The sequence below is a fragment of the Tricharina praecox genome (genome assembly GCF_024521635.1).
Source record: "Tricharina praecox strain CBS 144465 chromosome Unknown BZA05scaffold_24, whole genome shotgun sequence".
NCBI lineage: Eukaryota > Fungi > Ascomycota > Pezizomycetes > Pezizales > Pyronemataceae > Tricharina > Tricharina praecox.
Window position 1 is genome coordinate 104,610 of NW_026250426.1, and position 14,486 is coordinate 119,095.

At 53.9% G+C, this 14,486-nt stretch overlaps 5 protein-coding genes and 1 non-coding gene across 6 annotated transcripts; 2 read left to right on the forward strand and 4 right to left on the reverse strand.

Moving 5' to 3' along the window:
• Nucleotides 1-447: 447 nt before the first annotated feature.
• On the reverse strand, nucleotides 448-3,233 carry BZA05DRAFT_406854 (FAD-binding domain-containing protein). Its single transcript, XM_051484562.1, has 2 exons — nucleotides 2,755-3,233; nucleotides 448-2,689 (listed from the first exon to the last, which is right to left on the reverse strand). The coding sequence occupies exons 1-2, from the start codon at nucleotides 2,907-2,909 to the stop codon at nucleotides 778-780; spliced, it is 2,067 nt and encodes a 688-aa protein (XP_051336698.1). The 5' UTR covers nucleotides 2,910-3,233; the 3' UTR covers nucleotides 448-777.
• A 403-nt stretch (nucleotides 3,234-3,636) lies between these two features.
• On the forward strand, nucleotides 3,637-4,702 carry BZA05DRAFT_377508 (Ctr copper transporter family-domain-containing protein; the record flags this gene model as incomplete). Its single annotated transcript, XM_051481839.1, has 3 exons — nucleotides 3,637-4,417; nucleotides 4,454-4,539; nucleotides 4,594-4,702. Exons 1-3 carry the CDS (start codon nucleotides 4,043-4,045, stop codon nucleotides 4,700-4,702), a joined length of 570 nt encoding a protein of 189 aa, XP_051336699.1. The 5' UTR covers nucleotides 3,637-4,042.
• A 506-nt stretch (nucleotides 4,703-5,208) lies between these two features.
• On the reverse strand, nucleotides 5,209-6,171 carry BZA05DRAFT_137914 (uncharacterized protein). Its single transcript, XM_051478866.1, has 3 exons — nucleotides 5,566-6,171; nucleotides 5,450-5,510; nucleotides 5,209-5,350 (listed from the first exon to the last, which is right to left on the reverse strand). The coding sequence occupies exons 1-3, from the start codon at nucleotides 5,968-5,970 to the stop codon at nucleotides 5,316-5,318; spliced, it is 501 nt and encodes a 166-aa protein (XP_051336700.1). The 5' UTR covers nucleotides 5,971-6,171; the 3' UTR covers nucleotides 5,209-5,315.
• Nucleotides 6,172-7,766: 1,595 nt separating this feature from the next.
• On the forward strand, nucleotides 7,767-10,191 carry BZA05DRAFT_458403 (uncharacterized protein; the record flags this gene model as incomplete). Its single annotated transcript, XM_051487602.1, has 7 exons — nucleotides 7,767-7,951; nucleotides 8,011-8,119; nucleotides 8,195-8,280; nucleotides 8,340-8,394; nucleotides 8,461-9,600; nucleotides 9,679-9,883; nucleotides 9,955-10,191. The coding sequence occupies 7 exons, from the start codon at nucleotides 7,767-7,769 to the stop codon at nucleotides 9,975-9,977; spliced, it is 1,803 nt and encodes a 600-aa protein (XP_051336701.1). The 3' UTR covers nucleotides 9,978-10,191.
• A 1,612-nt stretch (nucleotides 10,192-11,803) lies between these two features.
• Nucleotides 11,804-12,698, reverse strand: BZA05DRAFT_476185 (uncharacterized protein). The gene is made up of 3 exons (XM_051488236.1): nucleotides 12,289-12,698; nucleotides 12,120-12,214; nucleotides 11,804-12,062 (listed from the first exon to the last, which is right to left on the reverse strand). Exons 1-3 carry the CDS (start codon nucleotides 12,422-12,424, stop codon nucleotides 11,937-11,939), a joined length of 357 nt encoding a protein of 118 aa, XP_051336702.1. The 5' UTR covers nucleotides 12,425-12,698; the 3' UTR covers nucleotides 11,804-11,936.
• A 479-nt stretch (nucleotides 12,699-13,177) lies between these two features.
• On the reverse strand, nucleotides 13,178-13,248 carry BZA05DRAFT_t251. Its single transcript has one exon. It is a non-coding gene; the product is annotated as a tRNA-Gly (tRNA).
• Between the last annotated feature and the right edge of the window lie 1,238 nt (nucleotides 13,249-14,486).

Genomic DNA, 14,486 nt, shown 5'->3' on the forward strand with positions numbered 1-14,486 from the left:
ACGAGAGCCGTATGTACTTAGGTAGGTGTTCATTGATGATTGATGATTGATGATTGCACTATGTATGAAGTGGGTGCCGAGGTTGGCCTTGTGTGCGTGTTGACTACGATGGATATAGGAGGATATGGATCGATATGGCATTTATGGGCGGATATAGGAGGGTATGGATTGATATGGTATTTATGGATTGATATGGTATTTATGGGCGGATATAGGAGGATATAGTTTGTGGGTGGACATGGGAGGATATGAATTGATATGGATTAATATGGGCGGATATGGGAAAATGCGGATTTATATGGCTGGGTATTTGAGGATACGGATTGATATGGACAGGCCGGGGCGGAAGGCAGGGAAAGCCACATCCGGCCACTCAGTGAAAGTTGGGTTGGACAGTGTCTTGGTTGAAGAGAAGGAGCTGCATCGGGGTGGAGGTCACCACTTTTCCGAGTCACAACTCTGGATCGAGTAAGAAGTCATGATGATTACACAAATTTTGAGCTACTGTATGACACGAGCTTCAACATTCCGTATGTACATCTGTATGTACATGTAACATGTGTATGTACGTGCCCCTCCGGACCTCCGGTAGATGCCAGACGATCCCAAAAACAAGCTTCAACAATCTACCAAGTATAAAGATAATCGAAATCCCACCGCAACGCCAAACCAAACCAAACCCAGTGCATTCTCATTCCCATTCCCATTACCATAACCATAATCACTACCAAGAAAACGCCTCCGTATGCAAATATATCTGTGAATTCACCGTCAGCCTCATGCTCTATGCAGCAGTGGAAGTGGAAAACCTACACCCTGCGCCCCCGTCCCCTTATGCACAGCCCTCTCATCGCTAAGTCCCACGGCGGCCTCACGCGTGGCCTGTACCAATCCGAGGGGACCACAGACGACGACCGCACTCTCGCCGCGAGCGCGCTCCAGCTCCTTCTGTATGAGATTCCTCACCATGGGCCGTCCGGCGAGGAAATTGACCGACGGGGGGAGGGAGAGCGTGCGATGGACGGAGCTGGTGCTCGTCTGGGCACGGGAGAGCTTTGGCGGGCTCGAAGGTGGAGTGGTGGTGGTGCAGCAACAGCATGCGGAGGGGGAGATGGAGTCTTCATCTTCCACCACCGCTCTGCAGCAGCAGGTTCCGTTTGGCCCGCAGCTGGTTTGCTCCGCCTCCTCGATCTGTGCGGCGTCCTTTTCTGTTCTCCCGTCGAGCTGGGTGTCCGACGACAACCGCGGCGTCGTCTTGGAGGATGTGGCGGAGGAGGAGCCATCAATCTCCGACGTCAACTCCAGGTCACAGGTCACATAGATGCTTGCTTCTATCTCGAGTCTGCGACCGGGATTGGGGGCCGAGGCGTTTGTGTTAAATACCGACTCGAGCGCTGCACCAAGCGCCTTTGAGAACCAACGGACTTGTCCACGACTCTTGACGACCCAGACAAAGCGAATGCGGCGAGTGACCAGCGGCTTGCCCAGCTCCCTCAGGCGAATGAGATCCCTCAGGAGCGGAATGCAGAAGCTCGCACCGGTGCTTCCGGCCAACAGGATGACGGAATCGAATTGCTCGAGCGGCCGGAGTCGTCCATACGGGCCGTCGAGGAAGACGGTTTTGCACTCGGAGGACTGCGGCGGGAGGCAGCAGGCGTGATTGTGAACCTTCCCAGTGCTTCCGGAGTGTGCGCGGACGACGAACTCGAGGACGCCGTCGGAGGGTAGTGAGGAGATGGTGAATGGGTGGGATTGCAGGGGAGCCAACGAGTGGCAAGAGAGGAATGCATGTTGGCCTGGGCGCCAGGTCATTGGCGGGTTTCGAATCGTGATGCGGGTTGTTCTGTCGGCCATTGGTGTGAACAGGGCTTTGCAGGCGAAGACGGAGGGGCGCTTGGTGGAAGATGACGCTGGCTTTGGGTGGAAGATAGACAAGTTGTGGTATGCGAGGAATCCCCAGCGCACCGTGCGATCGAAGGCCCATAGAGCTACGGGAAACCACACGTACAACTGGGCTTCGACGGGAACATGCATCCACACGATGACCAAGAACCCGATCGCGCCGATCATATGATGCAGCACGAAGAGCTCATATCTCCAACGTCTTAACGGTGCGACACTCGACACCATCAACCAGGCAAGAACAAGGAACGCGCCGAGCCCTCGTCGTGAGTGTATGTCAATCTCGAGCTTCCGGTCGATATAGTCGAAGCGCGCCCAGGACCGTAGGTAGTACGCCATATGCGTCAGCGCGGTGATGAACAGACACCTTGAAACAGACCGGTGCATCCAGTTCAGCCGCTCATAGGAGGTTCCGGTGAGGAACCCGACGATGTTGGCCTTCCCTGCCATCAAAAACACGAGCGGGAGCTGCGTGACCGTCATCCAGCCAGCGCGCACGCCAATCGTTTCGTACATCCGGCCGTTGTTCACATCGTACCCGAAGAAGACGATAGCAAGGAGCAACGTCAGGTTCGACGCCATCAGCCAGAGGTATCCGAAGGGCGGAAGGTGTGTGAGTCTTGGAAACCACGTCAGGATCTTCCCCCGCCATCCCTCCCTCCGTCGTATCAGCGGGATGGGATAATTCACAAACTCCCTAGCGATAGCAGTGATGGTCGCAAACGTCTTCGAGAGTGCGTTCTTCGGCCTCGCAGGATCCCACTTTCCACTGACAACCTGCCGCATCCTGTCGCCACGCCATCAGCATCAGCATCCGCGCACCAACAAACACTCGCTCGCCGGACCACAAACCTAATCTTGAACTCAATGTGCTCCTTCAGATTGACCAGTGTAGCGATGGCAATGATTCCTCCCGCAAACATCCAGTACACCTCCGCCAGAAACGGGTCCTCCCGCACCGTGATTCCGCTGCTTCCACCTCCACCGCCGTGCCCCGCGTGGCTCATTTTTCCGGTATAGCTGCCGCTTCGATTCGGATTTTGATGTGGGATGAAATGGATCGGCTCGAGCTTCAGATGCCCATCCAGGTGCACGAAGTGAAGAAAGCAGGCACTTCGTCGAGTTGGGGGAGGTCTAGGTCCTAGTACTAGTAGCGGAACAACTCTTCAGTCGTCAGGCGTCGGTCGAGGCGAAAGCGTGGATGGATATGCTATATGCTGTGATCCTGCGTATGCTCGCCTCCTCGAGTACCGAATCCACGAGGTGATAAGCAAGAAGTAAGATGCAGAGTGCGTAGTGGGGTTCCCAGCTCCCGCAACAGATAACTATTCTGCGGTCTGTACCAATAACCAAATTCGGACCCGCCGATCCTTGCCGTTTCCGTAAAACTTGCTCACCGCCAGGGGGCGGTTGGTTCGTTAAGCTAACTGGGATGGGATGTGACCCTGGACTACAAGGTGCACTAACGAATCCCGACCTCAGAGGACGAGGAAAAAGATGTCGATGGATGGAGACCTTGCGAACGAGCGTCGAGCGAGCTCTCTGGATGTTCTGGGCAGGCTGAGGCGGATAGTGGAGTGTACTGTGGTACCATACGCCTGTAGATGTGGCAAAGAACCTCGATATCAGGTCATAGGCAGGTAGACGGGCTGGCTGGATAGCCAATTCCGAAAACAAAAACAATCCGCTCACCTTCCCCTCCCCTCCCCACCTCCACCACCATCATAGCGGGGGGGGGGGGGCAAAAGTGAAGAGCAAGAATGAGAGAGATACGTAAATCTAACGCGTGCCCCCTCCCTCCACGCAGCTCGCCGATGCCGATGCCGATGCAAAAAAAGGAAGGAACGAACGAACGAACGAAAAAGAGCGGAAAAAGAATCGAGCCCAACTCCACTATCCGGGTACGATACATAGAGCACCCACTCGATCGTTAGACGGACGACCACAACCATCCACCGCATCCGCCGCATCCATCCCATCCCACCCGGCCAGCCATAACTATCGATAGCACAGCATAGCACAGCACAGGTCCGATCATATCACATACGTCAACCTCCCATCCTCCCATCCCATCACCCGCACAGCAGCAGCAGCACTCCTCCTCCAACCCCCCCTCTCCCTCGAGCCCAACACCTAAACAATGGCGGACTTCACGCAAAACACCTCTTCCGGCTCGAGCTCCAGCTCCAGCAGCACCTCCACCACCTCCTCCAGCAGCTCCGACAGCATGTCCGACAGCATGTCAATGACCATGTCCATGACGTTCATCACCTCGACCACGACGCCATTATTCAGCACCTCGTGGACGCCGCGCACACTGGGGCAGTACGTTGGCGCGTGCATATTCCTGATTGTCCTCGCCTTCGTGTTCCGCTTCGTGCTGGCGTGGAAAGCGGTGCTTGAGCACCGGTGGGCAAGGAGGGAGGTGGACAGGAAGCCTGTCGTCGTGCTAGGGGACGGGGACGCGGGCGGGAGCGAGGATGAGCTGCCGAAAGAGGCGGGCGAGGGCGAGGGGGTGGGTCAGCCATCGGCTGAGAAGGTGCGGCCGGAGGGCTGGGCGGGAAGGCCCTGGAGGTTTGGTACGGAGCTGCCGAGAGCGGCGATGGCGGTCCTGAGCACGGGGTTGGGGTATCTCCTGTGAGTTTTTCTCCTCTCCCAATACGGCATCAGAGGCTAATAGGCGAAAAATAGCATGTTGGCGGTGATGACGATGAATGTGGGATACTTCATGAGTGTGCTTGCCGGCGTGTTTGTCGGAGAGCTGGCTTGGGGGAGGTTCATGACTGGCTCGAGTCACTGAGGGAATGGACCATGGTGGGGTGCGGTGGGGTGGGGACTATTTGGTTTTGGGAATATCTATCTGCTTTTTTTCTCGGCGTTCGGTTGCTGCGTTTGGGATCCTGTCTTTGTTGCGCGGATACTTCGTAATTCACTACTTGGTTGTGGGATTTCTCATTCTCGTGCATTCGGGCGTGAGAGCGTGCGGATGGACCAGTGGGGAGTGGGATGTGATTGGACTCTGGATTTCGGACATGGCTTCAGACCGGAGTGTAGCTGCTTCAATGCTTCACTCATGCCTGCATCCTCCGCCATCTGACGTATTCCGTCCAGCGTCTTCCTTCCTCTCTTCCATGTATAGCACACTACGACAAGCTGAAGAACCAGTTCATGCGATGTACCACCCGTCTCATTATGATTGATGGAACGCAACCCAACGCCGTAAAGCTCAAAGATACAAACTGCAGCAATCACCCACAACCCAATTCCAGAGAGAAAAAAACAACCGCTCAAGAAAGCAAGCAACACAGCCATGCGAAACATACACAATCGTAGTAGAGTTTCGACCCCCGCCCGCAACCTCGTCATCGTAATATCATGTACAACCAACCATATGTATCATCCACCATCATCATCTAGAGAAGCCAAGCAAGGAGACCGACAGCAACGGCTCCCCCAGAAAACTTGAGCGTGTTGCCGCCGCTGGTGCTGCTGCCAGAAGCGGCGGCAGCGTCGGAGGTGCCGGTGCTGGCGGCCTCGGCGGTAACGCCCGTACCGTTCGAACAGGTATCGACTCGGACACTGGCTGAGGTGAAGGTGATGTCGGCGCACTGTTCTCTCGCATCAGTCCTGTGCGTAAATACAGTTTGCGGGAGGGAAACATACGTTGTAGAGCCCACCACCGTCATGGCCCTGCTGGACGACCTGAATAGTAGCATTCTGGCCATCCGTGGCATTGACACTGCTCGGGACCTCGAGTTCGTTCCAGCAGAACGTTCCGAGTCCAACCTGGAGGAAGGTATCCTTGAGGACGATAGTGAAGTCGTCCTTGGTAGGGTTATTTCCGAGGGCGAGGTAGACAGCGGTGTTTGCCTCGTCGTGGCCGGCCTCGAAGCTGACGGCGCCGCCAGTGGTGGGCCAGCGCGTGCGGTTCGACGACGGCGTGTTCATTCCGCCGCACGGCGACGAGGACTGCGTCTCGCCGTTGTCGCCGCGGTCCGCCGGGTAGTTGAGCGTGAAGTGCGCGCTGGCCAGCGGCAGCAGCATGGCGAAGAGGGCGGTGGTACGCATTTTGAGGGGATTGCTGGGGATTTGCTTTTGCGGGGAGGGGAGGGAGGAGGAGGAGTGTGTGTGGTGTGCGAGGAGTGGAGTGGAAGAACGAATGGCACGAACGCAGTATAAAAGGGTCGTCACTGCTACTCTTTTTTTTGGGAATCCATTACGACCTGCCTAAGCCATTTCGATGGCCCGTAGCGGACCGGCCCATTCCTGTAGTACCACCACCGCCTCCTCCACCACCACCATCAAGGAGCGTGCCGCCGGATGTTTGCGATGATCGGATCGCGGGGGAGGGGGGGGAGGTTGAGAGCTTTTGAGAGAGTTTACGATTCCAGACAAGTTTAGCGCCGAATACACCAGCCCCCGCCAATCACAGACCATCAAGGTTCCTGGGAAAAAGAAGCTTGCGTTTAAACTAGTTTTTGAGCACGTTCTGTGGGGGCCCGATTGGAACCGGTACCCCGGAAGGAGGTCTCGTCAAGCGTGGAAAGTGTGGCGGCGGCGGGAAGGAAAGTGAAGTGAAGGGGCTAAGGCAGGTCGGAGACAGCCGAGGAGATTCTTGTGCCCTGTGCCCTGTGAGTGATCGTCGGATACCTGTGACACCTTCGGGTCGAATGAGGTAGATTGAGAGAGAGAGACGACCATGTCTTTGAACTGGGACATCGGAGGAACTGTGTGCGCTACGTTTGAAAAGCAGGATCACGGGATCATACATATGATCCGCGTATGCTCCGATGTGCTTCACTGGTTGTTTCCGTGTCACTCGGTTACATGCCGACGACCGCCATCGACATCATCGTCATCGCCATCGTCATCGCCATAAAGCCTGGGGCTTCCGCAGTCTCTTTGTGCCACGGAAATCAACTCAGCCCGTCCTTTCGCCCCATCGGAGGCTGGGCGAATGGTCGAGTTGAGTCTGGCGGTGTAAGGATCCGTGCGATTGCGCGCGTTCAGCTCCTTTGCTACCGCCAACCAAGCATCTCTACACGACAAGCTGATTTCTAGAAGATAAGCTGATTTCTAGAAGAAAGAGGACGGGCGAGTTCACATTCATCCCTGGTATGTACCCGGTATTCTGCTCGGGTTGTGTATCAGACTATCGCCAGTTGCTCCGCCGAATTCCGTAGAGTGCCCGTAAGGTATTTAGTACATGACGCCCGGTCGCGGCCAGTTGGTGTGATACCTACTGTAGATGTACCTACCCACCCAGGTGCATAGGGAGTAACTACCGCAACTTGCTCGGGCATCGTCAAAGAATGTGGGCTTCAGGTATTTAGTGCGGGTTGTACTCGGATAAGCAAGTGGTTGCGCATTGGAAGGGATAGGTATTCCGAACCGAAGGGAAGAGACGGGTATGTATTCTTGATATTGCGTACCGGGTCGTGTTCGTCATCTCTGCATTCGGCCATTGTTGGCCGACAGCATTGATCATTTGCTCCTATTTTCCTAAAGCCCTACAGCCTGGTCCGGTCGAGATACATTCTAAGAGATGCTGATATCGAGAGAGAGAACATCAATTTGTTGTCGCATACGGCCTTACTACCTAGACTATGGAGACCAGGGACCCGGCCTTTCCTGGAGATGCTGACATGCGAGTTCATCTTCAGTTCGAATTTACCTATGTGCTACATATGGTGACTTTTGGTGACGCTGCAACTTGTGGCGGGGCAATGGCCACCCCGCATACGTAGTGTCCCGGTCGATAACGATTAGACATCCAACCCTAACCACCGACCAACATGCAACATCACGCATCCTGGCGGTCTCGGACTTAACACCACTACATACCTCCTCGTACATCGATCGAAATGGTAACGGAAGAATACAGATATGGCGAAGACACATATGGCGAAGACACGCAGCCTCTTCCGCCGACCGCGAATCCTCTCAAGACCCATCTCATATCGCAGCTGATCGAAGAGCGCCGGGAACAAGAGAGTGGCGACCTCCAGAACCGTAATCCTCTGGACGAGAGCGAGCCGTTTCAGCGATTGTAGGGTTCCAGCGCCTGTTCTGTTGCGGCTACGGTGTCTGATACAGGTGCTCTGCCAGATGCCTCGCCTGCCGTCGCGGAGATGTCAAAGCTGTCCAGTCCCTCATCTCGTTCGAAAAGGTCAACGTAAATGCCGTCGATAGATTCGACTATCCGCCATTGACCTTGGTACGCAGATCGATCCCCACGGGCGGCGTACGACGGTATGAGTACGGGCTGCGGTGCTGACGGTCGGACGACAAGGCTAGTCTTTGCGGGCACTACGACGTTGTCAAGCTCTTGCTTGAGAACGGAGCTGTCTGCGAGCGCGATACTTTCCAGGGCGAGAGGTCTGTAATCTCACGGGCCTCAGCGGGGGGCGCCATTGATTGATATCGAAGCTGCGTAGGTGTCTATACAACGCGCTCAATAATCGTATACGGTCTCTGCTGTTGCAGTACGATGTTGGTACCCCCATTCCTGCTGGATAGGTATCTAGGTAGTCTGTCCCGGATGTTGACGTGCAGTAGTACACGAAATCGTCGGATCCCCTACAGCCCTGGGCCGCCGGTATAAACGCGCTGCTTGCGCGGACGCCACTCGACTCGACCGACATCTCGATCCACGCCTTCCACAGTGGCTCGGTAGTGCTGAACGAGTTCCGTCTGCACAAGTTTCTACTCGCCGCACGATCCCGCTACTTCCAGAATAAGTTTCAGAAGTCACGGACCTCACAATCCTCGGAGTCAGGCCCTGACCGGCCGAAAAATGTGCGAAGCTTGCGTATGGCCAATACTGTCGATGCTCGCGCGCTCGAAACAGCCGTCAAGTACATGTATCTGGGCGAAGTAACGGATATCAACAACCAGGACGTGTTGAAGAGCATAGAGAGACTGAGCCGGCACCTGGAGATTCCGGGGCTGTGGGATATGGTTATGGTTTCTGTGGCCAGGGATCCGCGGAAGCGGAGACAGACACGGACCGCGACCATCGAAAAGGCACAGAGCGATATGGATGCCTTTTTCCGCGAGTATGTGCTCGGCAGGAAGATCACGGTTGATTCGCCCGAGGAGGCCAACAAGATCCGCGTGGAACAGAGCAACGAGAGCTTCGCGGATGTCTTGCTTCAGGCGGAAGAGGATCCTCCGCTTGAGAACGGAGATGGTGACGGAGATGGGTCCGATGATACGACCCGCAAGGGACCGGTCACAGTGCTGTATCCAGTGCACAAGGGAATGCTGCGCTCCGAGTACTTTACAACCATGTTCGCGTCGGGGTTCCTCGAGGGACAGAAGCAGCACGAATCCGATGCGCTATCGATCATCCGCGTCGACGCATCCCCGGCTGTTCTGGAGCTCGCGCTGTCCTTCTTATACTCGGAAAAGACGGAAATCCCGCTGGAGTACGCGCTGGATCTGCTCTTCCTTGCCGATCAGCTGTTCCTGGACCGCCTCAAGCAGAAGTGCAGCCATGTTATCTGCACCGCTCCCAGCAACGACGATCTACCGTACTCCATCTTTGACGTTGTTCGGGCTGGGTGGTTGTGCCATGTCAGGAGGCTCGAGGAGTTCGGAGCAAAGTATATCGCCGAGAGGCTCGAGAACTACCTCCCAGATCCCGAACTAGCAGAGGTTGTGGCCGAGAGTGCCGAGAGGATCAAAGAGCGCCAGGTACCCCACTCCACATCACCCCACCTTGACCACACTGTGACCGTCAACGCACAATGCTAACATAACAATCCACCAAAGGAAACCGACAGTATTGAAGTCCTCGACGACATCCGCTACTACCTAGGCGTCAGATTCCGCCAACGAATCGGCATCGAGGACGACTTCGCGGAGATGGACGAGCCAGACGACGATGATGGCGACAACGAGGGGCTGCATGATGCTTTCTTCGAGCGGCAGGAGCAGCTGCAGAACGAGCTGCTGGCGAGGATCGATGTGTTGCTGGGTATGTTCCTGGCCACCGGCTTGCAATGGATAGTTATGTGCGATGCTAATTACACCGTTTTTTTTTTGCAGAGGGCTTGAATCTAGATGCGTAGACGCAGTGAATACATTGGTAGGTACATACATGGAGGATGGGGTACATATAGACATATTATGCTTTTTATATGGCATGAATGCTGCCTGAAGATGGATATAAACTAAACGGATATGCTTCACTCGAGCGCGCGGTATGATACAGCTTCTTGCGCTCGTGAATCATACAGACAGATGAGAGGCACGGCATGATGACTTACGGTACCCACTGGCGCTGTGAAATGCATCTATTGACCTGCTCAACCAACAGATCGACTTATTCTCAATCGCTCTCGTGGCTAAGAGACGATCCGATTCCCCATGGTGCTGGAATAGAAGCCAGCGAGCACTTCAGTAAGCTGCAACCACACTTACATGCACATACGCGTTAGACACTGGTTATTTCCGCGGAGATACTCGGCATTGCCATCACGGGGGGTTCCAGACTTCCGGTGGGTTCAATCAAGAAATCTACTCACCGTCGATTCCCGACTTTTGGGTGACGGGTCGACATAGTTATCGGTGGTTACTTTATAGCAATCGGTGTCGCCCCGCTCTACAAAACCGGGTCGAAGATACCTACTACCGGCTCTATATTAAATCTTGGTGACTCAGTCGGAACAGGCCTATTTAGGTAGGTAGATATCTGATAGTTGCAACTTGTTTTGGGGATCGTATGGTATTTACTGGAGGTGTATTGACATAGAGATGTGCATACGGAATGTTGAAGCTTGTACAGTATATAGCTCCGAAGTTGTAACTTGTGTGATCATGACTTCTCCCTCGATCTCGAGTCGCGACTCGGGAAAACGATGGCCTCCACCCCAATGCAACTCCTTCTCTTCAACCAAGATCATTAAACGCTAGTTGATACACATATGCGGCCAGCCTCGTCACCCGCTTCATAGCGCAATCATCAATGAACACCTACAGCTCTACTTGTGGTTCAGATTTCACTCCAACATCACATGATCACACCTATTCCACCAACACCGTGAGAACAATCACTACGAAGCCAAGATTACAACCGTCAAAGAGCTACCTATGCTAGTACACGGGATCCGGCTGGTAGTTTTTCGTGACCGAGGCATGTACAAGTACGGGGGGGTGTGAGAGAGAGAGAACATCAATTTGCCTTCCGCCCCGGGCTGTCGATATCAATCCATACCCTCCCATATCCACCTGTAAATACCATATCAATCCATATCCTCCTATATCCACCCATAAATACTATATCAATCTATATCTACCCATATCTGCCCATAAATACCATATCAATCCATATCCTCCCATATCAATCCATATCAATCCCATATCAATACATATCCACTCATATCAATCCATATCCTGCCATATTCCTGCCAAGATCTGGTCCTGTTCGGCCATTTGGACGGACTGCATGTATAAATGTAGTCCGTCCGGTCCATGTATTCCGTGGACTAGGTGCGGACTGCAGTCGACTGCAGGCCGTCCTGCCCTCAATTTTGTTGGACCAGTCAGTCCAAACACTGCCCCCGGACGGACGGCCAAGATACAGTCCAGTCCAGTCCGAGGCTCAGGACGGACGGACTGGACTACCTATGTCGAATACCGGTACTGCCGTCTGAAAAAGCACATAGTGTGAAGTGGTGGGTGAACCGATGGCCGGCCGCCGGCAAAAGGATGTCGATTACTGTAGCTAGGAGAGGCCTGTGAGATGCGGATTTGTCTATCGACACGATTCTATTAAGGCACGGGCTGGTTGTAATTCACTTCTGCTTGCGTGTGGGAGAGAATTTGAACGTCGATTGATTATCACATACGGCCTGTCTAGACTGTCAATGGCGACGCTCCTACTGCTTGTGTATTTGTCCAGTTTGTTGGCCAGGTGTTTCCATCCGGACGAATAATCTCTTATGTTTCCTCGTCATGATTCTCATCCGGTGCGCATTCCACGCATAAATTATGTAGGTACACAGCCAGCTCGCCTGGCCCTCTCCCTCTTACTTCTTCCCCGGCAGCGTATCCTTATCCTTCTTTCCCTTCTGCTTGAGATACAGCTCATCATCCGCCTGCAACTCTGCATCGATCTTTGCGCCCTTCGAGGGCTCGTTTCCATGTTTGAGTGCCTACACCCTTTTAGCCCACATCCCCACGTGCACCTCACCGCCCTAGGGAAATCCTACCGGAGCTCGCGGATCACTATCCTCCGAATGGTCGGGCCGCTCCTTATCCTTCTTCTCGGCGGCGGCGAGCCGGTTGGCGATTGTTCGCTGATCCTCTATTTATTTATTTTGCGGTCAGATATCGCATCGAGTGATGGACTGTAAGGAAGGGTAGTGGGTATGGGCATACTAGAATCCGTATCCTTGTGCGAGTTCTTGACGCCCACCTCGTAGGCGAAGTCGGAGGGCTTCGTTCCAGTCGACTTGCTGGTCTTTTGGTCGCTCGACTCGTAGGTCTGTGCGTTGCCGACTTGGGAGCTGGTCATTTTGGTTTCGTGTTGTATGTAGATAAATTGAAAGTTGGATTTTTCTTCTTTCGGAATGCGGGGATTGGTGGGGATTGGGATTGAGTATGTATGAAGGAGACCAGACGAGAGCTCGAGGAGGACTGTGTTAAATACTCAGATGTGCTGGATTGAGGTGAGGTGAGGTTGCCGTGATGTAATGGTTGGTACCGTAGTTGGCCGACCCCCGATGACGTTACTGATGATCTTCCGCGCGCTAACTAGAGTTCCGGTGAAGTTGATCCCTCCCGAGGATCGTCCACAACATCAGTGCAACCGTCAACGGGGCTGCCGCGGTAGGAGACATGGAAAGTGCGCGTCAACCGCGAGCATGCGTATGTGGTTTTCTATCCGCTGACCGAGACTCGAGAGGCTGCACGGATTTCTGAGTTCTGATTTCATCACTGTCCTGATTACCGAGTATGTAACTCCAAATGAACCCTGGCACGAGCGTCTAAAAGCAATTAAGGCATCTACGTTGCGGCCATGCCTACATGGGTTGCTATAGTAGGATGCTTGGGGGAGGATATCGAGATCTTGCAGTTCACCACAATTCAACTCAACCGAATGACCGCTCCAGCGCCGTTTGATGTCGCGAGGCGCAAAGGCATGGGTGAATGGGAAGTGGCAGAAGTATGAGGTCAAAAAAATGGCAAAAGAAGAGTGCATCAGTGCATCATAAAAGCGAATGGGAAGTGGCAAGAGGGAGATTAAAAAGATGACTAAAAAGAACGCTGCATCCGTCGGGAGTCGAACCCGAGCCAATTGCTTGGAAGGCAATTATCCTACCGTTGGACCACGGAAGCTGGTTGTTGGATGTTTTGACTTTATGCCATTATAGTAATCAAGTAGTTAATCGCCATTGAAGCTCGAGCGAATTATGTACTGGGACTCACAATCAGAGCTCAATCTACTATTGAAGCTGAGTTAGCTAATATATCCGAACCTCCGAGCTGCCATTGAACCTGAGCTGACCAATCTGCCCGGACCTCCGAGGTGCTATTAAACCTCGAGTTTCCATTGAAGGCCGAGTGGCTATTGAAGCTCGAGTGGCTTTCGGAGCTATTGAACCCCAACCTATCATCAATGTTGGGAGTGAGTAGCGATGCAACCTCACGTTACCATTGACCACGACCGAGAGGAGTATGTACTAAATCCTCGCTACAAGCAGCGACCTATCGGAGCAAGTGATAAGTTGGGTTTCCTCAACGACGAACCTTAGAAACCCGAACACTTTACGGATCCCTCCCCCTTCCCCTATTCTACCTACTCCGAGTGAGAACAAGGCTTCGGAGGTACACAAAGACGACATGCGTACATACAGGTTCCAACTTCCTACATGGCAGCGAATGACGACCGGTGTTCCAGGCTCAGAATGGCCATAGGCCCATAGGTAGGTCGGTCTAAAACGTGATGTCGGTCACTCGGCTGGATGCGGCGCTGGCGAGCTTCCTACCGGTGATCGGTCCGGTCGTGGGCATATGGCTGTCCTCTCACGCTGCAGATGACGGCGGCATAGGACTAGGGCAAGACTCACTTAAGAGCGACCCGTTCCCGGGATCCAGAGCTGCGCACTTCGGTCTGGTGTTGAGCAGTGGGTCCGACGGCTTGCGGGACCATTGATGCACATAATGGCTCGCCGCCAATGCGGGCGGGCATGCGGGTCCCATATGCCCGCCGACCCTATATGCAATATCTATGCCCGCTCTTCCCGCCACTAAGTTCAAACACTACTTAGTGCCGAAATTCGTGTGGGAAATAAGAATATTCCTACAGGTATAGTAGTAGAAACTTGGTCCACGTAGTCCTGTAAGGTTAGAATTAAAAGGTCTTTGATATTAGGCTAATTGCAGGAATACCCAAGTACGGGAGGACTCTCTACTTCTAGTTAGTGAAGTCATTGATGTTGGTTTCCCTTGGGACTTCTCAACGAACCACCCATAGCATCGCTCCTCCTCGCTATGGCCACGCCAAATACCGTAGGCAGAGTCCGCCCCTTCGCGGAGCACCATGGGGGAGCACTCGTGCCCAAGTCCGTTTCGCC

Bases quoted from the DNA above. Each gene is read 5' to 3' on its own strand.
- BZA05DRAFT_137914 (XM_051478866.1), bottom strand. From the start codon at position 5,970: ATGCGTACCACCGCCCTCTTCGCCATGCTGCTGCCGCTGGCCAGCGCG. The intron at 5,511-5,565 runs GTATGTTTCCCT...GCGAGAGAACAG, and splicing joins ACGGTGGTGGGCTCTACAAC to TGCGCCGACATCACCTTCAC. The intron at 5,351-5,449 runs GCGTTACCGCCG...TTTCTGGGGGAG, and splicing joins TACCTGTTCGAACGGTACGG to CCGTTGCTGTCGGTCTCCTT.
- BZA05DRAFT_476185 (XM_051488236.1), bottom strand. From the start codon at position 12,424: ATGACCAGCTCCCAAGTCGGCAACGCACAGACCTACGAGTCGAGCGAC. The intron at 12,215-12,288 runs GTATGCCCATAC...ATAAATAAATAG, and splicing joins GCACAAGGATACGGATTCTA to AGGATCAGCGAACAATCGCC. The intron at 12,063-12,119 runs GTAGGATTTCCC...AAAAGGGTGTAG, and splicing joins ATAGTGATCCGCGAGCTCCG to GCACTCAAACATGGAAACGA.
- BZA05DRAFT_406854 (XM_051484562.1), bottom strand. From the start codon at position 2,909: ATGAGCCACGCGGGGCACGGCGGTGGAGGTGGAAGCAGCGGAATCACG. The intron at 2,690-2,754 runs GTTTGTGGTCCG...GCGTGGCGACAG, and splicing joins CACATTGAGTTCAAGATTAG to GATGCGGCAGGTTGTCAGTG.